The following is a 24244-nucleotide window of genomic DNA, read 5'->3' as shown; positions in this document are numbered from 1 at the left end:
CAGTTTTACTGAGAACTGTAAATAAATACTTCATAGGATCTCTTGAACTAAAGCACAATTTCTTCTAAATGATTGGCATTCCATGAATATGAGCAAGGTCTTTAGTTTCCACCTGCTAAGTGGAACACACCACAAAGTTATCCATTTAGCCCTGTTTCTTTTTCTGTTGATAGGACTACTCTTAGAAACTGCATCACAGTGTCATTCCTTATTTACTCCTTACTTAAGTGGGCTTATTTCCTGGTTTTATCCCAGTTGAGTTGATTTCATAAAAGGTATTTTCATTAGAAATGTAATGAGAGTGTGAACTCAGAAGCTGGATTGCCAGGGTTCAACATTTGGCTCACCACTTTTGTGTTTTCATATCTGTGAACCAAGAATGGTAACTGAAGTTACCTCATAAACTTTCCATGAACATTAAATATGTTAATACGTTTAATAGAACAATTCCGGGCATATAATCTTGAGCACTATGTGTTACTTGGTATTGCTATATTGATTTTCTTAGTAGTCAGAGAAAAAGAACTTCCTTTTCTTGCTTTCCTTCTCTTTCATATTGCTGTTGTTTTTATTTGAATTCTAGTTTTTACTTTTCTTTCACTTACTACCTTTCTTTTTCTAGGTATTAGCTTGTTGTTTTTGGATTTTATTTTATTTTATTATTATTATCTAGTAAGTAATCTCTACACCCATTGTGGGGCTCAAACAACTCAGATCAAGAGTTGCATGCGCTACCGATTGAGCCCACCTGGCGCCCATTAGCTGATTGTTCTTGATATTATAGGTTCATTGGTGTAGTCAGAGAGGAAGGAGGAAATGGAATTATATAGTCTACATGTCTACATTTCCATAAGTTGATTGTTTCTGTTGCCATTACAAAACTATGTTGAGTATTTGAGGAAATCAAGAGTTGTAGAGGGGTTATATGATCTAGAACAACTTGGTGGGAAAATCAGAACTGGAGCTTGGCACCTGACATATATAATCTTAACTTCCTTCAGCATTTCCTTCTCTCTTCCTTCCCTCCTTTCCTTATCCCTTTGCTTCCCCACTCTTCCTCTTTCCTACTTTCCCTTTGAGAGGGGTCTAGACAACAGAAGGAAAAATAATAGGGAATTATGGGGAATTATCAGTTATTGAAGAAGCGGCACTCTAAGAGGACAAGAACAAGAGCCACAGATCTCTTAAGGCTTAATTTCAGGAATTACCCAGTCACTTCTGCCACATCTATTGGCAAAAAATGTCACAGAATCAACCCAGATTCAAGGGGAGGGAAGTAGACCACCATTCAGTGCCAAGAGTGGCAAAGAATTTGCAACCATCTTTATACAGCCACCTTTCTTCTCCCATTTACCTGGTATGTATATATTTTTTAATTCTTTTCACAAAGCCAAAATATTGCTTAAACTTGAAAATGACAGTTCTTACGAGATCCAAAAGTTTCTAATTTCTTGGCAGTTGGAAGCTACAGAAGATGGAACAAAGTAGGCCACACAATTTGTAATTTGTTTCACAGGTATAAAGAGCAAAATAAACAGTCATTGGTTTGACTTCTCTTTGATCAGGGACTGATTCAAGAATTTCTGAATCGAGGTAAGCATAAGTAAGAAAAGAGGAAGAATGTTAGAAATTTTTCTTTCCTTTTTTTCTTTCACTTGGTGATGTTTGGGTCATGCTGGAGTTGTTATTGTAGTCTTTTTCATTTTCATTACCTGAACTCTTAGAAAACGTGGTCACACTATTTATGGTATTAAAAATTAAACACTATCTCTGTACAAAACACAACAGTTAATATACAAAGTCAAGGACAGCAGACTATTAATGATCATGATTATAACCCACTTAACTTGTATACTTAAAGTCCTGTTGCTTGGAATGATGCAACAATGGATGGTAATCTGTTATTATGAACCGCAAATTATGATTGCCAACATCAGCTTAAAAAAAAAAAAAGACAACAAGTATGGAAGGTAGATAATCTATGCAGTATCTGTTTGATATTACAGATGGTTTTTCTTTAGCCCCATTCTTTGGATTATCTTAGGTTTTGTACTTTACATAATTTTCTGCATCCATCACTAAAAATTAGGACCCCTTTCTCCTGAGGATACAGGACTTTCATTGCTAAAATTGGTACAATCATTGGGGTCACACGGAGACGTTTAGACATTCTGCCTTGTCGCAGGTTAACAACAATTACCTTGAGGACATCTGAAGCTACAAGCTTGAGTAGCAATACAGCAAACCATATTCTGATCTTGCTTTTAGAGGTTTTTGGCTATTTCAAATACATTTCATGTTTGCTTTTTAGTATGGTTCCCCCCCCCCCCCCATATTAACTGCAGTATAGTCTTTGAAATAGAGTAGGGAGAGCAACAACAAAAAAAGCCAGTGTGTGTATCCAGCATATAGTAAATTCACTTCTTCAGTTTTTGCAAAGATTGAAACCAAATGGCAATCTAATGAAGAGCTAGAAATTCCCTGAGACCTGTTTGTAGACTATGTAATAACTTTGTTGTTTTTCCTCATTCAAAAATCTGCAAGCTTTCTACCCCACTACCTCCTATATATGAATCTGCCACTAAATTGTGAAAACATGGTGAAGATACTACCTCTTCACCATCATGACCTCTGTTGACTCTGCCTCTATAACTCCTATGACCACTGTTTGGATGAAGTGGGATTCCAAATATTTTGGCATTTGATCTTTCTTCAGCCTAGGTTGGTCTCCATTCTCTAATATCATAGGAGATTTTATCAAAGAATGATTTAGTTTTGTCATAATAGCGATTAAGTCTGGGAGTCTTCATCAGCATTTCCTTCCCAGTTTGAGTACCAACTCTTGAGTCTCCTTTGTCTTCACCATTTACAAGCTTTGCCTGTTTCTCAAGTTTACCTTCTAATTTAAGTTTTCTGTCAGTTTTTTCCTTGTTGAATTATGCATTTCATGTTCAGAATTAAAATGTCATTGGTCCATCTCCCTGGATACTGAATTCCTCTCTTACCCTGATGATCTTCTCACCTTTCTTTGGTGCTGTTTGTCTCTTACAGTCATTTCTGAGTTGTTCATTTCCTGACTTCGGAACTTTGTGTGCATCAGCTTGAGATAACTGAATTTTTAGAGATAACTGAATTTTTTCTATCTTGTAAAGATAGAACCACCTGTATTACTTTGGGATAAGATACCACTGCTTGATATTTCTGTTCTATAGAAGATCAAGGAGTTTCTAGAAACACCAGTATCACCAAACAGCTGCCTGATAAAGACCTTGGACAGAACTAACTGTATGCTGGCATCCTGCCAAAAGGTCTGTAGAAATCCACTGAATGGAACAAAGAAGTAGATAAACAAAGAATACTGAGCAGTAGTAGCTCCATCCCGATGCAAAGAGTATGTGGTTTTGGTGACTCCTGAGAAATCTAATTTAATATCACTTCCAAGAATATAATATATTTAGACTTCATTTTGAGATAGTTTTGGATAATCTATTGGTCTGTTTTCTGTTCAAAAGTACAAAGGCTTTATAGATTAGGGATTTGAGAAAGTCACCTCAGCTGGGTGATTCTTCTTTACATAATATATGTCCCTGGTCTAGAGGTTCCAAGATGGCTTCATTCAAATGTCTTGACTCTAGTAGATGTGGAAAGGTGGACCCTTCTCTTTCCATGTAGTGTAAAGGCCTCTTCACCTGGTCTCTTCGGCAGGGTACCTGTAACATGGTGCTTGGAGCTCCAATAGAACTGTCTTTGGAGGATCCTGACAAGTTCTTAAGAAAGACTGGGGCGATAGTGCTACAGAGCCACCTGAAATTGCTTTATTGAGATTTTCTGACATTGACATTTAATTCCTCTTTATATTTTACTGCTTTTACATTTGTCAGTTGCAGAAGTTTCAAGTTTAAAAAAATTATCCTATTTTTCATTATTGTAAAACGTTATGGTGATAGTTTAAAAGTTATTAGGAAATATTTACATCTATGTGAAATATGAAGAATAGTATAGCAAAAACTCATGTTCTGCTTACTAGCCAAAAGAAAACATTACCAGTATAGTTGAAGCTGGGGTAAACCCTATCCTTTTTGCATCCTCCTACCTCCAGGGGTAACTACTATTCTTAATTTGGTAGTTATCTTTCCCATGCATTTCTTTGTACTTTACTCTTTATGTATGTATCTCTAAACTGTGTGTGTGTGTGTGTGTGTGTGCACGCGCGCGTGCACCCACATGTGCGTGCGCACGTGTAAATTATCTTGCATGTTTTAGAATATGAGTTATGTTCTGTATTTTTCTGCAACTTGCTTATCATTCTTACAGCATTGTTTGAGGGATTAATGTTGATAAGAACTTCCATTTTCATTGTCAATTAGTATCTCATAGTATGGATATACTACAGTTTATTTATACATTCCCATTTGTAGAAGTTTAGGTTGTAGCCACCTTTTTATTATTACATACATTGCTACTATGTATACCTTCATATGTTTCATATTGCTACTATGAAATCTTTTAAAAGTACATTTCCTTGTGCACGTGTGTGTGTGTGTGTGTGTGTGTGTGTGTGTGTGTTTCTGTAGGGCAGAGGTCAGCAAACTTTCTGTTTAAAGGGCCAGATAGTAAATGTTTTTACACTTTGCAGTCTGAACACTCTCTGTTCCAATTACTCAATGCTGCTATTTTAGTAAGAAGGCAGTCATAGATGAGACATAAGTAAACAAATGTGGCTGTGTGCCAGTAAAACTTGATGGACACTCAAATTTGAATTTTTTAATAATTTTTATGTGTTATGAAACATTGTTTTGATTTTTTTTCCCTTCAACCATTTAAAAATGTTAAAGCCATCTTAGTTTTTAGGTCTCATAAAAACGGGCAGTAGTCCATATTTAGCTGGGCCATACTTCACTGACACCTGATCTAGTGTATCCCTTAAGCGATGGAATCATTGGGTCATGTACAGTTCCAGCTTTATGTAGATATTGTCAAATTGGTCTCCAGAGTGGTTTGATTAACAGTTTTTAAATTTTCCAGTTTATACACATCATCACCCACTTCATAATGTTTGATGTTTTAGTTTTTGCCAGTCTGATGGGGTTATCAGATGGTGGTTTTAATTTATAATATTCTGGTCTGTAGTGAGATTGAGTATCTTTATTGCTGCATTAAAAAACGTATATATTCCTGGGTGCTTGGATGGCTCAGTCCATTGAGCATCTGACTTTGGCTCATGATCTCATGGTTCATGAGTTACAGCCTTAGGTCAGGCTTCGCGCTGATAGCAGGGAGTCTGCCTCCAAGTCTGTCTCCCTCTATCTGTGCCCCTCGCCCGCTAGCACACACTCTTTCTCTCTCTTTCTCCTTCTTTCAAAAATAAACATTAAAAATTTTTTTAAAAAAAATAACTCCTTGTTCATTGAACATTCAAAAAATATTGAGTGCCAAGCTGGAGCTAATCCCTGTTCTGTGAGCTTCGGGCTCTTGAGTAAAGTAAACAAAATATACTATGAGTTTCTTTTTGTGCTTTTGTTTGTGTGTGTATGTGTTTCTGTTCTTAATTCATTCATATCTTCTGCCTAAAATAGGCATTCTCTTGGAATTTTGGAGTTCTATATTATATACTCTGGACAGGAAACTTTCGCTGAATTTATGGATTAAACATACATCTTATGAAATTATTACTTATTTTTTAATGAATAATTTTATGAACAGAATTTTTTATTTCTATTTTTTATTTATTTTGAAAGACAGCGTGAATGCAAATAGGTGAGGGGCAGAGAGAGAAGGGGGTAGAGAGCGCTCCCAAGCAGACTCCGTGGTGTCAGCGCAGAACCCGATAGGGGACTTGATCTCACAAACCGTGTGATCATGACTGGAGCCGGAATCAGGAGTTAGACACTTAACAGAGTGAACCACCCAGGAGACCCTTGAACAGAATTTTTCAATGTAATGTAGTCATTTGTTGTTTTTTTTCCCAATGGCTTGTGCTTTTCGTCATGTAAGAAATCCTTTGGTCTTATTGGTCCTTTGTATTATAACTTTTTTGTTTTATTCGTTTTATGGCAGCAGGAGAACGCCAGTCAGGTGTACAGGCTGGGTTAACAGAATTTGGAAGTCTATTTATAGTGTATATGTTATGTTTTCTTTATATTGAAAAAGTATATTAAAGACTTTATTAAGTATTTGTAAGTCTTATATTGTAAGGGATTAATATCCAAAATATATAAAGAACTCCTACAACTCATTACCAAAACCCCCAAATAATCCAATTAAAAATGGACAAAGGGCTTGAATAGACATTTTTCCAAAGAAGACATACAGATGCCAACAGATACATGAAAAGGTGCTCAACATCATTCATCATTCCACTTCTGGGAATATATCGAAGGAAACAATGTCAGGGGGGAGATGGATGGAGGGATGGGTGAAATAGGTGATGGGGATTAAGGAGTACACTTGTAATGAGCACCAGGTGTTGTATGGAAGTGTGGAATCACTATATTATACAAGTGAAATTAATATTACACTATGTAAAAACTTAAGAAAAAAGTACCAAAAAGATAGCTGCACCCAGATGTTCACAGCATTATTTATAATAGCCATGACATTTAAAAAGCCTAAGATCCGTTGACCAGGAATGGATAAAGAAATAGTCATATACATGCTTACATACTGTGGAATATTACTCAGCCATAAAAATCAAGGACATTGGCAATTTGAGACAACGTGTATGAACCTTGAGGGCATTATATTAAGTGAGAGAAGTCAGAGAAAGACAAATACTGTATGATTTCACTTACATGTGGAATCTTAAACAGATCCGATTTGTGGTTATTGAGGCAGGAAGTGAGGTGAGGGTTGGGGACTTAGAGAAGGTGGTCAAAAGGTACAAACTTCCAGTACTGAGGATTTAATGTACAAAATGATGACTCTAGTTAACATCTGTATGGTTTTTTTTTTTAAGTTATTGACAGTAGATCATCACAAGAAAAAAGTTCTCATGAGTTCTCTTATGAGTTGTCATCACCAGGAAAATAACTTTTTGTTTTGTATCTCCATTAAGTGTTGGATGTTAACTGAACTTATTGTGGTAATCATTTCACAATATATGTAATTCAAGTTATTATGGTGTACACCTTGAATTTATACAGTGTTATATGACAATTACATCTCAGTGAAATTGGAAAAAAAAAAAAAAAAGGCTTTCTTTTTTTTTCCCTAACCGTGCAAAGTATTGACTTATTTATTTTTTTAAAGACTTTTTTTTAAGAGCAGTTTTAGGTTCACAGCAAAGTTGAGAGGAAGGTACACAGATTTCCCATGTACCTTCTACTCCCACATGTGCATAGCCTCCACCCATATCAATATCTCCCAACAGAGTGGTATATTTGTTACAATTGATAAACCTACATTGGCACAGCATAATCACCCAAAGTTCATATATATAGTGTAATTCACTCTTGCTGTTGTATATAATTTGTGGGTTTGGAGAGATGTATAATGACATGTATCCATCATCATAATATCATATGGAATATTTTCAGTGCCATAAAATTCAGTGCTCCACCTATTCATTCTTTAAACCTGCCTCCCCCAAAATACTCTTGGCAAGTACTGATCTTTTTACTGTCCCCATAGTTTTGCCTTTTTTCAGAATGTCATATAGTTGAAATCATATAGTATGTAGTTATGCATTTAAGTTTTCTTCATGTTTTTTCATGGCTTGATAGCTCATTCCTTCTTAGGGAAATAATATTCCATTGTCTGAATGCACCATAATTTATCCATTCACCTACTGAAGGACATCTTAGTTGTTTCCAAGTTTTGGCAGTTAAAATAAAACTGCTATAAACATTTGTGTGTAGATGTTAGTGTGGATGTAAGTTTTTAACTCCTTAAATACCAAGTTAAATATCAAGGAGTGCATTTGCTGTATGGTAACAGTATGTGTAGTTTTGTAAGAAATCCCAAACCGTACCATTTTGTGTTCCCACTAGCAATGAGTGAGAATTCTTTTTGTACATCCTTACCGGCAGTTGATGTTGTCAGTATTCCAGATTTTAGTTATTTTAATGGGAGTGTTTCTCATTGTTTTTATTTGCATATCCCTGATGACCGATGATGTGGAGCATCTTTTCATGTGCTTATTTGTCATCTCTATCTTCTTTGGTGAGGTGTCTGTTAAGGTCTTTGCCCCGCCCCTTTAATGTTTATTTGTTTATTTTGAGAGAGAGAGAGCATGCATGTGTGCAAGTGGGGGGAGGGACAGAGAGAGTATCTTAAGCAGTCTCCATGCTCAGGGCAGAGCCTGACGTGGGGCTTGATCTCACGACCTGAGCTGATATCAAGAGTTGGATGCTCAACCAGCTGAGATATCCAAGGCCCTTCCTTTTTAAAAAAAATTGTAGAATAGTTGACACACGGTGTTACATTAGTTTCAGGTGCATAACATAGTGATTCCACAAATCTATTATGCTCACCACAAGTGTAGCTACCGTCTGTCCCCATACAATGCTCCTATGGTACTATTGACTGTATTCCCTGTGCTGTGCCTTTTATTCCTGTGATTTATTCCACAATAGAAAACCTGTATCTACTCCCCTTCACCCATTTTGCCTGTCCTGCAACCCTCCTCCCCTCTTTTGGCCCATTTTTCTCCTCCTCCCCCTTCTCCCCCCTCCTCCTCCTCCTTTTTTAACAAGCAGGAGGGGCAGAGAGAGAGAGAGAGACAGAGACAGAGACAGAGACAGAGACAGAGACAGAGACAGAGGATCTGAAGTGGGCTCCGTGCTGACAGCAGAGAGCCCAATACTTGGCTTGAACTCACGAACCACAAGGTCATGACCTGAGACGAATTTAGCCGCTTAACTGACTGAGCCATCCAGGTGCTCCTTGGCCCATTTTTAAATTTGTTTTCTTTTTAATGACTTTAAGAGTATTTTGTATATTTTGGATACAATTCTTTATCAGATGTGTGTTTTGCAAATATTTTCTCCCAGCCTGGTTTGTCTTCTCATTTTCTTGATGTTGTCTTTTGCATAGCAGAAGTGCCTAATTTTAATGAAGTCCAGCTTATTAATTCTTTCATGGATTGTGCCTTGGGTGTTGTTATCTAAAAAGTCATTGTCATACTCAAGGTTATTTAAGTTTTCTCTTATGTTACGTTGTAGGAGTTTTATAGTTTTCCATTGCAATCCATTTTGAATTAATTTTTTTGAAGGATGTGAGGTTTGTGTCTAGAGTCATTTTGTTGCATGTGGATGTCCAGTTGTTTCAGCACCATTTTTTTGAATAGACTAACTTTTCTTACATTGTATTGCATTTGTTCCTTTGTCAAAGATCAACTATGTTCACGTGGGTCTGTTCTGGGTTCTCTGTTCTTTTCTACTGATTCGTCTATTCGTTTGCCAACACCACACTGACTTGATTACTGTAGTTTTATAGTAAGACTCAAAGTTGGGTGGTGTTAGTCTTCCAGATTTGTTCTTCATAAATATTGTGTTGGCTATTCTGGGTCTTTAGCCTCTCCACATAAATTTATAATCTGTTTCTCACTATCTACAAAATAACTTGCTGAGATTTTTATTGCAATTGCATTAAATCTGTAGATAATGTTGGGAAGAATTGGTAACTTGACAATATTGAGTCATGCTATCCATGATATTTAGTTGTACTTTGATTACCTTTATTGGAGTTTTGTAGTTTTCCTTATAGCTCTTGTACATATTTTGTTAGCTTTACAGCTAAGTATTATATTTTGGGGCATGCTAATGTAAGTGGTATTGTGCTTTTAATTTCAAATTCCACTTTTTTATTATTGGTATATTGGAAAGCAATTGACCTTTTTGTATTAATCTTCTATTCTTCAGACAGTATAATTGCTTCTTAGTTGCATTTTTTTTGATGGATTATTTTGGATTTTATGTGGAAATATCATCTCTGAACAAAGTTTTATTTCTTCTTTCCCAATCTATAGCTCTCTTTTTTCCTTCTCTTGTTTTATTGAATTAGCAAAATTTTCAGTGCATTACTGAAAAGGAATGATGAGAGATCATTCCTCCCTTGTACCTGATCTTAGTGGAAAAGCTTCAGTTTCTCACCATTATGTGTGATGTTGGCTGTAGATTTTTGCAGATGCTCTTTATTAAGTTTAGGGAGTTCCTCCGTATTCCTCGTTTATTGAATTTTAAAAATCATGAATAGGAGTTGAATTTCATCAAGTGCTTTTTCTGCCTCTATCGATAGGATTGTATGACTTTTCTTTTTCAGCCTATTGATAAAATGGATTACATTAATTTTTGAATGATGAACCAGTCCTGCAAAGCTGGGACAAATCCCATTTGGTCATGGTGCATAATTCTTACACATTGTTGGATTCAATTTGTTAGTAAATGTCTCTATCTGGTTTGATGCTAGGGTGCTGTTGGTCTCATAGAATGCTTCTATCTTCTGAAAGAGATAATAGAGAATTAATACAATTTCTTCCATAAATATTTGGTAGAATTCACTAGTGAACCTGTCTGGGCATGGTGTTTTCTGTTTTGGAAAGTAATTATTGATTACGTTTCTTTGATAGAGGCTTATGCAGATCATTTGTTTCTTTTTGTGTGAGTTTTGGTAGCTTGTATCTTTTAAGGAAGTGGCCCATTTCATCTGGGTTATTAAATTTGGATGTGTAGTTAATACTATTCCTTTATTCTTTTAATATCTATGAGATCTGTAGTGATGTTCCTTTTTCATTTATGATACTAGTAATTTGTGTCTCCCCCCCCCCCCCGCCTTTTTTTTTTTTAAGTTTATTTATTTTGAGAGGGAGGGGGAAAGAAAATCCCAAGCAGGCTCCATGCTGTCAGCGTGGAGCCCGCTACAGAGCTTCATCCATAGAACCATGAGATGATCAACTGAGCTGAAACTAAGAGTTGAATGCTTAACTGAGTGAACCACCCAGGTATCCCTGTGTCTTCCCTCTTTTTAATTAGCCTGGCTGGCAGCTTATGGATTACATTAGTCTTTAAAGAACCAGATTTTGGTTTTGTTGATTTTTTTTTTTTTTGATTGATTCCCTATTCAGTTTCATTGATTTATGCCCTAATTTGTATTATTTCTTTTCTTATGCTTCAGTTTTGAACTGCTCTTTTTCTAGCTTCCTAAGATAGAAGCTTAGGTGACGTAGTTGAGATATTTCTTTATACATGCTTTCAGTGCTATAAATTTCCCTGTGTATACTCCTTCCACTATATCTCTCAAATTTGGTAAGTTGTGCTTTCATTTTTATTTAGTTCAAAATATTTTTAAGTTTATTTTGAGGTTTCTTCATTGATCCATTTGTTATTTAGAGGTGTTGTAATCTTCCACGTATTTTGGAGTTTTCCATTTGTTGATTTCTAGCCTTTCACTTATAGATTTCTAGTTTACTCCTGTTGTGATCTTAGAGCAGACGTTGTGTGATTTCTGTTTCTGTAAATTTGTTAAAGTGTTTTATGGCTCAGAATGTAATTTGTCTTAGTAATCATTCCATGTGAGCTTGGGAAAAATGTGTATTTTTGTGTTGTTGGATGAAGAAGTGGTCTGTAGATGTCCATCATCTCCAGTTGGTTGGTGGTATTATTGAGTTCAACTTTGTTCTCAGTGATTTTCTGCCCACTGTCACAGTCCATTTCTAATACAGGAATGTTACAGTTTCCAATTATTATAACAGGTCTTCTGTTTTCTTCTTGGAATTCTATTAGATTCTGCCTTATATAGTTTAACACTGTTGTTAGGTACATACATATTAGGGATTGTTACGTCTTCATTGAAAATTGACTCTGTTGGGGTGCCTGGGTGGCTCAGATGGTTAAGCATCCTACTTCAGCTCAGGTCATAATCTCATGGTTCATGGGTTCAAGCCCCTCATCGGCCTATGTGCTGACAGCTCAGAGCTGGAGCCTGCTTCAGATTCTGTGCCTTTTTTCTCTCTGGCCCACTTGTGCAGGTGCGCTTTCTCTCTCTCAAAAATAAATATTAAAAAATTAAAGAAAATTGACTCTGTTAACATTATGTAATGCCCTTCTTTATCTCTAATAACTTTCCTTGCTTTTACATCTGCTTTGTCTGAAAACATAGCTACTCCTGCTTTCTTTTGATTATTGTTAGTGTGGTATATCTTTCCCCATCTGTTTACTTTTAATCTGTATGTGTCCATTTGTTTATTTAGTGTCTGAAGTATGTTTCTTGTAGATGGCATATGGTTGGGTCTGTTGTTTGATCCACTTTGACAACTCTGTCTTTTGATTGGTGCACCTAAACCATTGATGTTCAGAGTGATTATTGATGTAGTTGGATTAATGTCTACTGTATTTATTAAATTTTTAAAAATTATTTTTTTAATTTTTAAAGAAATTTTTAGAACTTTATTTAGAGAAGGAGAGAGAGAACACATAAGCAGGGGAGAGGCAGAGAGAGAATCTCAAGCAGGCTCCACACTGTCAGCGCAGAGCCCAACGCTGGGCTCTAACTCAGGAACTGTGAAATCATGACCTGAGCCAAAATCAGGAGTCAGGCACTTAACTGACTGAGCCACCCAGGTGCCCCTAAACAGTATTTGTTACTGTTTTCTGTTTGTTGCAAAGTATTTGTTTTGTGAATTATATTTATGATTTTTAAATGTTGATTCTTTTGGAATAAACTCTGCTCGATTAGTATATATTTTTTTTTACATATTACTGGATTTGATTTGCTGATATTTTATTTAGGATTTTATATTTGTCTCCATGAGAGAGTGGTAATTTTCCTTCCTTGGGTGTCATTGTCAGGTTTGGAATCCAGATACTCTTACTTTGCGAAGTCAGTGCAGGGTATTTCCCCTTCTTTTATTTTCTGGGAAAATAAATGTGTTGCTCTTTCTTACAAGCTTGAAAGAAATTACTATAGGGGCACCTGGCTAACTCAGTCATTAGAGCATGTGACTCTTGAACTTGGGGTTGTAAGATTGAGCCCCATGTTGGGGGTAGAGTTTACTTAAAAAATAGGATGAAATTACTTACTGTGAAATAAAAATAACCTGTATAAAAAAATTACTAGAGAGGCCTTTTGGGCCTGATTATTTCTTGATGGAAATATTTGTAATAATTCAGTTTCTTTTATTGATGCAGCAGTGTTCAAATCTTCTTGTGTCAGTTTGGTAATATTTGTGCTCTTGTAGGTATTTAGGTGTGTTTTCTCTAGTCAACTAAGTCAGTGCCTCCCCATCCATCACGTTTTCATCTTTCAGTTTAGTTACATCTCTCATTTACTGTTATCTCCTTTCTGGTTTTCTTTTTGTTCTTAAGGGTTTCTACTTTTTCTCCTCTCCTTCCTTTACTGTCATTTTAGTGAAGCATATGGAGAAAAATGCATTTATTTGATTTGTGATACTTACTGGGATCTCTTCTTAACCTTTATCTCTTCTTCCACTTAATTTTGTAAGTGGAGTTTAGTGGACATAATTTTCTATTCCCATTATTACTAATGTCAGCTATAGTAGGATATTGAAATGTGAAATGCTCTCCAGGACTTTTAAGGATTTAAGGTTTTGCTCCTACTGTAAGTTGCCCTAAACTTATGTTTTAAAAATGTGTTTGTTTTTTCTAACTTATGTTTTTTTATTGGCAGTAATCACTTTCTCGAGGTTATTGTTCTTTTATTTATACGTTTAGAGGTTCTAATCTGTTGATTGTTCTTTCATTTATACATTTAGAGGTTCTAATCTGTGTATTGGGAAATCATATGACTAGATGTGTTAGAATTGTGTGTTTAGAACCCTAGTTCCTTTAGTGCATAAATAATAAACATTTCTTGACTTTTCGCTGCCTCGTGGCGTTTTTAACTAATTTGCCTAGTTGATGGATACTAGTTGCTCGATTATGAGTCTTCATTAGCTTAGAAATCATTATAGTTTAATTACCTTTTCTGTCTTGGTAGCATAACTTTCACCTAACCATCTTTTTTTAAAACAGATTCATTTTACTTTTGATTTTTTAATGTTCTTTTTGGGGAATAATTTTAAATTCATAGACAGGTTTCGAAGATGTCATAGTTTTTATATACTATTCATTTTTTCTTAATGTTGGCACCTTATATGATCATAGTACATTTGTTAAAAACTTGGAAATTAACATAACTATAATACTATTACCCAAACTACAGACTTTATTTGCACTTCCCTGGTTATTTCACTAATGTCCTTTTCTTATTCCAAGGTCCAATCCAGGATACCGCAGCATTTTGATCGTTACATCTCCTTAGTCTCCTCTGATCTATAATAGTTTCTTAATCTTTCCTTCCTTTTTAAAAGCATACTAGTCAGGTATTTTGTAGACTGTTTCTCAGTTTATCTGATGTTTTCTCATGATTAACTGGCATTATGGGTTTTTGGGAAGAAGACCACAGAGCTGAAGTGGCATTTTCATCACATCGTATTAAATACTACATCCTGTGAATAAGACGTCACTTTTGATTTTAACCTTAATTATGGCTGAGGTAGTGATTGTCAGATATCACTGTCAATTGACTTTTTTCCCTTTCTGTAGTCGATGCTTGTAAGTGAGTTACCAAGTCCAGTCTATACTGAAGGGAAAGGGAATTGTTTCATCTCTTATTGGAAAGAATTTGTGCATATATCATTTGGAAGTCTTTTTTAAGGAAAGTATGTCCCTTTTTCCCATTTAGTTGTTTATTCATTCAGTCATTTATGTCAGTATGACTTCATGAATATTTGTTTACTTTTGGGAGTTATAATTCAATACTGTTGTTTATTTTTGCTAAAATTGTTTCACCCTTGTTCAACTATTGGGAGGTTCAGTTTGGCTCCTGTAACCTTTTGATATTCCCCCATCTCTTTTTTTTTTTTTTTTTTGAAAAAGAACCTCCTTATTTCCTAGTATACAGAATATTCCAGGTTTATCTTGTATTTTCCCTGCCCCATCCTTAGAATCAGTCATTTCTTCTAGGAGCCTGAGCTCCGTTTATTAGAGAATGATATTTAAAAATCAGGATCTGGCTGTAAGTGTACTTGTTGCCACTAGGCTGTCACTGCTTTTTAGACCTCTCAGAGAAGAGAGCCTTAGTTCTGTATACTAACCCATGCTACAAGACATGCCTATATTTGTTCTTTTATCTATCTGTATATATGTCAAACAAATATGGATTCATACTGATATCTCTTTCTCTAGTACCATTAGAATGAACAGAGTTCATTCTGGTTTTCTTTCTGTTGCTTATTTGTAACCTCTTTCTCTGACAGGGAGAAACCTTGCATCCATTATACACTATTTTTTGTCCAACCCCAGTATACATGTAAAGAAGTTTCAGATTTGCTCATAGTGACTTCTTCCTTCCCATTTCATAATTTTGGTTGTGAACTCCTATTCTTTGAAACTCTTTTTGAGGCTGTATTGAAATTTTTAGAGAGGATTTATATTTGATTCTGTTAGTCACATAGAGGCTTTTTGCAGGGTGAGGCTTTAAAAATGGTTTTTTATTGTAGCAGAAATATACATAACAAAATTTACAATTTTAACCATTTTCAAGTGTACAATTTGGATTGTCATTAAGTACTTTCATAATGTTGTACAATCATTACCACCATTCATTTCCAGAACTTATTCATCATCCCAAACAAAAACCATATGCCAATTAAAAAAATAACTCTCCATTCTTCTCCTTCTCCAACCCCTGTTAACCTCTGTCGCACTTTCTGCTTCTGAATTTGCCTATCCTTGATACCTCATATAAGTGGAGTCATACAATATATGTTATTTTATGGCTAGCTTGTTTAACTCATTGTAATGTTTTCAGGGTTCATCCATGTTGTAGCATGTATCAGAATTTGATTCCTTTATGGCTGAATAATATTCCTCTGTGTGTGTATGTGTATGCATATATACACAGAACATTTTATTTATTTATTCATCTTTTGCTGGACATTTGAGTTGTTTTCACCTTTGGCTATGTGATTAATGCTACTATGAATGTTGGTGTGTAAGTATCAGAGTCCATGCTGTCCCAGTTATTTTGGGTACAAACCTAGAAATGAGATTTCTGGAACATAGGGTAATTCTGTTTAACTCTGAGGAACTGCCGAACTTCCCATGGTGGCTGCACTGTTTTACATTCCCACCAGCGATGCACAGAATTTCCAGTTTCTCCACATTCTTACCAACACTTACTAATGTGTTGGCTTAAATAATAATGGCTATCCTAATGACTGAGTATCTCATTATAGTTTTGATTTGCATTTTTCCAACATGTAGTGGTACTCAGCCTCTTGTGAGACTGTTTTAATTATAGACTTTCCTGGGTCCTGTAGGTTATGGTTATGAAAATTCTGGTCCCAAACCTGAGTAATTGTGAGCTTGTGGTTAGGAATTCCCTAACCATGAGATAAATAAACTTTGTCATCAGTTTAACCTAAAAACCCAGAGCAAAGGAAAGACATCAGAATTATTCCTACTTTCTTTCAGTTTCTTTTTTTCTCCTAGTTCACCTAATTTTAAGGTTGCCCTTCAGATCTTCTGGTCATCAGTTTAACCTCTCATCTTGCTGGCATCCCAAACTTGATCTTAAAGCCCCAGGATCTAGGCCATCAGGTTTTTGACTCTGAGACAAATGCCAGCTTCAGAACTCATTTATCTCTCAGTTCCCACTTTCTGGTTGTTTATGGTTTCAGAGGGTTTTAGCCACTCACTTAAAATTTTAAAATTCATCATGAGTATATGTGGTGTTCTGATCTAGAGGATTTTCCTGGACGTTGAGTTCACCATATTGTCAACGCAGAAAACATTGATTTCTCCTGTTAAAAGGCAGAGATGATTGACTGAAGTAAAGAAAAGGCTAGTGTCTGGATATAGTTCTCATAAATGATTTATAAACAAAATAACAAAGTAACAGGTAGTAATTTGATCAGTGATCAAATATGGACATACAGGGTTGGTTTTTATATATTTTATACATACTCATATGCTCCGCCTCTATTTTTATTGTATCAAATCTTACCAATTTGAGTTTCTTCTTGGTAACAAACTCATGCATATGAACAACTGTAAATTAGGAGAAACAGATTTTAATGTGTTTTTTTTCATTTTGGAGATAAGATGTTTATAAGAAATATTCAAAAAGCAAGAAAATTAAGAAAACATCTAGACTAATCAAAGAGCTTGAGAAATGCTAAATTTTATTTCATATTGAATAGCTTTGTTAATGAATATTTATCTCTGTTTTATTTCAGCTTTGGCTAGATCAGAATCTAAGAGAGATGGAGGTTTTAAAAATAATTGGAGCTTTGATCATGGAGACGAAAGTGAAGGAGATACAGATAAAGAGTAAGAACTTTTTTTCTTCCGTCACATATTTTATAAGAATGACATTTCATTGAAAAATGATTTATATTCCATGGAAGTATTTTTAAGAGAATGGTATTCTTAAGAAAACATCTTTTATAGTAGAATCAAGGAAAGAAAAAGATTTTTATTAAATAATTTTGCTTTTTCATTTCTCTTTTGAATGATTATGTGCATGTGAATGATTATGTGTCTTTTGAAATGATTATGTGCATGTAATACATGTAAGCTTATTAAAAATTGATCATTAAAGATTTTCAATTAAAGAAATTGTTCTTTTTCTTAAATAACATTTCTGATTTGAAAAGCTACTGTTTATCATGAGTAAGTGAACCCACATTAAGACCCCTGAGTTTTTTGTGAAAGTTTAAGTCCTATAGTGTATCTTTCTTCCCAGTTGCCTTATCCATCTTAGATCACATTACTACCAAAGAAAGCAGAAACTATATAAATGATAAACACAGATGTTAACTCAGGCAAAAGTTAAACAGAGTAGTTATTACACTTTGTTAGTGTGCTTAGAATGACTGCTTTGTAAAATTTAAATGATAGTTTTAATACAACCTTTTGCATATCACGAGATTTGTATTACAAAGTCACCATTGCTATTAGGTGCCTTGGTTTGTTGATCTGGTTTTCCACTGGGCCAGAACAAATTCAGAGATACATAAATATATGCAAGGAGTTCTACCAAAACTATAAGTATTTTTAAAAATTTCTACACAAAAAGTCATTCAGAAGATATTGGCTAATAAATATTGTAGGTGCTTCACTTTTCTGTCTGGGCAACAGCTCCACTCATCATTACCACTTTCATGTGTTTTCATCTATGAGATATTGAACTGACTGTAAACTTTTATTCGAAGGAGAACTTCGAACTGGTAAGGTTTTCACCTAAAATCGGTATTTTGTGGTCATCTTTCTCTCCTGTCTTTTATTATTATATAATAAATAAAATACAAGTATTTTATTATAATTATATATATAATATTAGTATTATATTTTATCACTATAAATAATATATTTTTCTTATGTAATTTTGAAAATTTTGAATTAGATCCAAAATTGAGTAGAAAGTATACCACCTTTTAAATATTTTTGTAAAATGTTTGGAAAAAAGAGAATTTTTACTAGTAAAAAAGTTGGAATGTGTATAAACAGCAATGAAACAAATATTTTACATTTTTATTATAAATAAGATTTTACTAAAAATAGGTTAACAGTTGTCTTTAGAAGAATCTATTTTGACTTTCTTTGTTAGATTTGTCATGATTATATTACTTGTTCTGTATATTTCATTTATGAATCATACTCTTTGGTTTATCACTATAAGAGGATCCTTAGGAGCTTCAGCTTTTTTAATATTTTGAGATTAAATAGATATATCAGTCTGATCTTTTAGAGTCTCAGGCCAGTGATTCTAAAGTGTTGATATTTCCAGGAGTTGCAAAGGTGTAACTGTTTTACTGTGGTAACACCATTGGAATTACTTTCTTTATATCAGCTAAGGTTTTCTTACCAGCTTTTTCTCTATTTTGTTTCTCTGTTCTTTTCCCCTAATTTTAAATCCAAGACAGAAAGGAAAAATGAGTGACTGTAAATGGAATCTACAGTTAGGAAAACAAAAATTATATGTTCATTTATAGCAAGGGCAACAAACGATGGCCCATTAGCTGAATCTGGCCTATCATTAGATTTTGTTAATAGTTTTATTGGAACACAGCCACACCTGTGGTCTGTGGCTGCTTTTATACCAAAATGGCAGAGTAGTTGGTATAAAGACCATGTTTACTCTCTGGCCCTTTATAGGAAACATTTGCTGATCCCTGAATTAGGTGAGCAAAGAGAATAAAACTTCTGAATTAATGTATGGGTTGTAATTGTCACTTAAGGTTTTTTCCCCCCTTGTTTTCTGTGTAGTGAGGCAAATCTACTCAGTGTGGGTGAAGATGAGGATTCTGAGACCTCAAAAGGAAAAAAGGCAAGTGTTGCTTTTCTGATTTTTTTTTTTGCTAATTTTTTTAGGTTATATACTAAAAACTAATACTTCAAAAGAAGATTTTTATATATATATTTCTAAAGTTTATTTTGAGAGAGAGAAAAAGTGGGGGAGGCGGGGAGAGAGAGAGAGAGAGAGAGAGAGAGAGAGAGAGAATATGAATCCCAAGCAGGCTCTGTGCTGTCAGTGCAGCCTCAGATGGGGCTTAATCTCACAAATCATGAGATCATGACCTGAGCTGAAATCAAGAGTCAGACGCTTAACTGACTGAGCTACCCAGGCATCTCTGAATATAGTCTTAATTTGCATTTCTTTTATTATGAGTAAGGTTAAATGTGTTTTCATATGTGTAGTCCATTTATTTTTCATTTTTGATAACTGTCAGTTAATATCTTTGCCCATTTTTTTAATTTAGTCTGTAGAATATTATTGATTCATATGAATTCTTACTATATTGAGTCTAAGTAACACTTTTTTGACATCTCTGAAAAATATCTAGATGCATAATAATAATGGCATGACATAGTTCATTTAGAAAAATTTGTTTGCACGTTTGTATTTACAATGATACGTGTCTTATAATGGTTTCATAGATTGATGAAATAGAGTCTTTTGGAGAATTTGGCCCCTTGCTGTGATACTATCTGCTAATAGTTTAAACCATTTTTTTTTTTGACTAGTCTTTTGCATTTGCTTTTGACGATTATTGCCTTGGATAAAAAGTTTTCTTATGTTGTCAAAATATTGATCTTTTTTCCTTTAATGGCTTTTGGGTTTAGTGTCTTTTTTCCTAGTGATGTTAACTTAATTACTTACTTGCTTTGTCCTACGAGATTGTTTCACAATACCAATACGAATATAATTACTAATAAAATGATTAATATTTTTTTTCCTTCTGTTTGCTTGTTGGTGTTTGGTGGCACCGTCAGGTATATCCTATTAGGAATGAGTATTTAAATTACTATGTTGTGTGTTTTTGTTTTTGTTTTTTTGAGTGAACTTTAAAAAAAATTTTTTTTTGTTTATTTGTGTTAAGTAATCTTTACACCCAACCTGGGACTTGAACCCATAACCCCGAGATCAAGAGTTACATGCAGCTCCGACTGAGCCAGCCAGGTGCCCCTATTACTTTTTTTTTAAATCAATTAAAATGAGTTTGTTTTATAATTATACAAAAAACATTTTTGTGATTTGAAAGTCCTATCTATAAAAGTTTTATTCAGAGAAGTCTAGGTTTTGTTCTGATTTCCTCTATCCTTTTCTCTTTCACTAATAGGCAACCTTTTTTAAAAATTACATGGTTTAGGGGCGCCTGGGTGGCGCAGTCGGTTAAGCGTCCGACTTCAGCCAGGTCACGATCTCGCGGTCCGTGAGTTTGAGCCCCGCGTCAGGCTCTGGGCTGATGGCTCGGAGCCTGGAGCCTGTTTCCGATTCTGTGTCTCCCTCTCTCTCTGACCCTCCCCCGTTCATGCTCTGTCTCTCTGTCCCAAAAATAAAAAACGTTGAAAAAATTTAAAAAAAAAAAAAAAAAAAATTACATGGTTTAGCCTTTCATTTTAATTTTCTTCCTTCCTTTCTTTTTTTTTTTTTTTTTTTTTAACATTTATTCATTTTTTGAGAGAAAGAGAGAGAGAGACAGAGAGACAGAGCGTGAGTAGGGGAGGGGCAAAGAGAAAGGGAGACACAGAATCCGAAGCAGGCTCCAGGCTCTGAGCTGTCAGTACAGGGCCTGATGTGGGGCTTGAACCCACAAACCATGGGATCATGGCCTGAGCTGAAGTCAGACGCTCAACCGACTGAGCCACCCAGGCACCCCTCTTCACTTTTTTAATACAATATACATCCTTTCTTGGAGAAACTGCCTACACTATTTGATACTTCGATTGTTTTGCTTAACAGTATAGTCTGCAAAGTATTTAGAGATCTTTATCGTCTCTTGGGGCACCTAGGTGGCTCAGTCAGTTGGGCATCTGATTCAGGTCATGATCTCATGGGTTCGTCTGTTCAAGCCCTGCCTCCGGTTCACTGCTGTCAGTGCAGAGCCCACTTCTAATCTTCTCTCCCTCTCTCTCTGCCCCTCCCTGGCTCACGCCCTCTAGCAAAAATTAATAAAACATTTTAAAAAAAACCTCTGTATCATCGTTTTTATTGTTACATGGTATTCCCGTGAGTGGATAAACAATAGATATTTAGTTGATTGCCTAGTGATGAGCAGAGGTGTTTCCTAGTCTTTTGTTACTATAAGTAGTGCTTTAATAAAGCCTTATGCTTTAAAATAAATAAGTAAAGCCTTATGCTTATATCTTTTCATATCTTTACAGTATACTTTTGGGATAGATTCCTAGAATTGCAGTTGCTGTTTCAGAGGGTAAATATATATGTAATTTTGCTAGTTATTACCAAATGCCTCATTCATAGGAGTTAGCATTTGCCATTCCCGCTAATAATATATGAAAGTTCCTATTTTCTTGTAATCTTGGGAAGTATGTGGTCAAAGTTGAATTTTTACTATTTTGACATAGTACCCTCTTCACAGATTTCTTGTATTTACAGTTGAATAGTATTATAGGGGCTTTTAAATTTACTTTCCCTCCATCTTTGTGGGGTTTTTTTTCTCCTACACCATCTCTATTTTGTTGTAATTAAGGGAATTTATAGAATTTGAAGATTTTCTCTTAGTACTCTAAAATTTTTCTTTATGAAGTTACAATGAAAAACTATGAGGTTTGTTCACATTGCAGTTTTCCCTAGCTTTTTTTTTATTAAAAAAATTTTTTTAATGTTTATTTTTGAGAGGGAGAGAGAGAGACAGAGTGTGAGCGGGAGAGGGGCAGAGAGAGAGGGAGACACAAAATCCGAATCAGACTCCAGGCTCTGAGCTATCAGCACAGAGCCTGACGTAGGGCTTGAACTCATGAACCACAGATCATGATCTGAGCTGAAGTCGAACGCTTAACTGACTGAGCCACCCAAGTGCCCCTCTAGCTTTTATTTTGACATCTGGATTGCTTAGAGTGCTACTGTTTAGGTGTTCTTTAGGTGGACAGAAATATAGTAAACTTTGCAGGGAAAAATAAAAGGTGTTTTCAGTTACTAACTTCTGTGACATTGGTTTTCAGTTTATGTGGTGTGTTTTTTTTCTTTAAACAATTTTTTTAATGTTTACTTATTTTTGAGAGACAAACAGAGTATGAGCGGAGAAGGAGAGGCACAGAGAGAGAAGGAGACACAGAATCTAAAGCAGGCACTTGGCTCTGTGCTATCAACACAGGGCTCGAACTCACATACTGCGAGATCATGACCTGAGCGGAAGTCTGACGCTCAACTGACTGAGCCACCCAGGCACCCCTTTAATGAACTTTTTTAAAACATTTATTTATTTTTAGAGAGAGGGACTACGAGTGGGAGAAGGGGCAGAGAGAGAGGAGAAAGAATCCTAAGTAGGTTCCGCAATGATCGGTGCTCAATCTCACAAACCATGAGATCATGGCATAAACGAAAAGCAGTAGTTAGATGCTTAACCAACTGAGCCACCCAAAAACCCCTGTAATGTACGTTATAAATGTGTAATCATTTAATAGATTCTTTTAGGTTATCTTCTTATCTGAAATTCTTACGTGCTATATTTCTTGAATACTTATTTTTTCCTTAAATTGATTTATTTGATGTGTGATAAGTTCGGGTGGATGATAACCATATATTGATAATTTTTACACATTTCATAGTCCCAATGAAAAATTTATTCATGCAACAAATATGTATTGATCACAGTGTTCCAGATGCTAGTGAACAAAGTAGTCAAGTTTCTTTTTCCTATGGAGCTTAAATTCTAGTAACTGACTATGCTCATTTGTTGCTTGATGAATATATAATACAGAATTGGCAAACTAAGGCTTACAGGCCAATTTTGCCTACAATCTATGGCCTAAGAACCATTTTTAAATGATTTCCCCCAAAGTCAAAAGAATACTGTTTTATTACATGCAAATATTATATGTAATTTAAATTTGTGTTTATAAATAAAATTTTATTGGAAAACAGCTGTGCTTATTTGTTTATGTATTGTCTATTACTGCTTTCATGCTATAACACAGATTTGAATTTTTTGGACAGAGTTGAGTAGTTTCAACAGAGACTGTTGACCCACAAAGTCTGAAATACTTGCTATGTGACCCTTTACAAAAAAGGTTTGCTGGAGCACCTGGGTAGCTCAGTTAAGCATTGGACTTCGGCTCAGGTCATGATCTCATGGTTCGTGGGTTTGAGCCCTGCATTGGGCTCTGTGCTGACAGTTCAGAGCCTGGAGCCTACTTCGGATTCTGTGTCTCCCTCTTTCTCTGCCCCTCTCCTGCTCACTCTCTGTCTCTCTCTCAAAAATAAATAAACATTAAAAAAAAAAAAAATTCCAAAAATGTTTGCTGATCCCTGTCCTATTGTTTGTACTGTGTAAAGGTTTTCCATGTGGATTGATAGTTGAGAGAAACAGCTTTTTTTGGATGAGTAAAGTATTAGAGTAGTTCATCAGAGTATCAGATTCTAGACCTGCTAATAATTGTCCATTTTATAGGATGGTTGTGAGAATTGTGAGGCTATGTAACATATAGTGCATGGCTCCACTGAGTCTTCCACCAGTGGCTAATGCCTGTATTTAAAGTTGGTTTTGTAATCAAGATTGTTTTGTGCTAATCCTTCTGTCTACAGTAGTTCTCCTGATCTTATGCTTGCATTAGCTAGAAAACTGTGTTAGGCTATTAAACAGAGGGGCAGAGGGGAAGAAAAATTAAAAATTTTCAGGAACATCCAGATTGAATATATCATCTTGAATTTTATTTTTTTTTATTTATTTTTTTTATTACGCTTCTTTTTTTTTGAGAGGCAGAGAAAGACAGAGCACAAG

General features: G+C 35.1%; 1 protein-coding gene and 1 pseudogene across 7 annotated transcripts in view; one reads left to right on the top strand and one right to left on the bottom strand.

Annotated features, from left to right (window-relative positions):
* SENP6 (SUMO specific peptidase 6) overlaps positions 1-24244 on the top strand; it is a 116674-nt gene that overhangs the window by 6030 nt on the left and 86400 nt on the right. For 6 of the 7 annotated variants that reach the window (XM_019442684.2, XM_053904711.1, XM_053904714.1 and 3 more), the window contains exons 2-3: positions 17237-17330; positions 19269-19329. In XM_019442684.2, coding sequence (XP_019298229.1) covers positions 17237-17330; positions 19269-19329 — 155 coding nt within the window. Of the gene's footprint in view, positions 1-17236; positions 17331-19268; positions 19330-20212; positions 20464-24244 lie in introns of those variants that run through there. The other variant, XM_019442685.2, reaches the window with a different exon arrangement.
* Positions 2526-3378, bottom strand: LOC128777677 (protein LSM14 homolog A-like; annotated as a pseudogene).

The sequence above is a fragment of the Panthera pardus genome, unplaced genomic scaffold (assembly GCF_024362965.1).
Source record: "Panthera pardus isolate Hobbes unplaced genomic scaffold, ASM2436296v1 HiC_scaffold_17, whole genome shotgun sequence".
Taxonomy (NCBI): Eukaryota; Metazoa; Chordata; class Mammalia; order Carnivora; family Felidae; genus Panthera; species Panthera pardus.
Note: the sequence above shows the minus strand (reverse complement) of the source record. Positions and strands in the feature narration are given on the sequence as shown.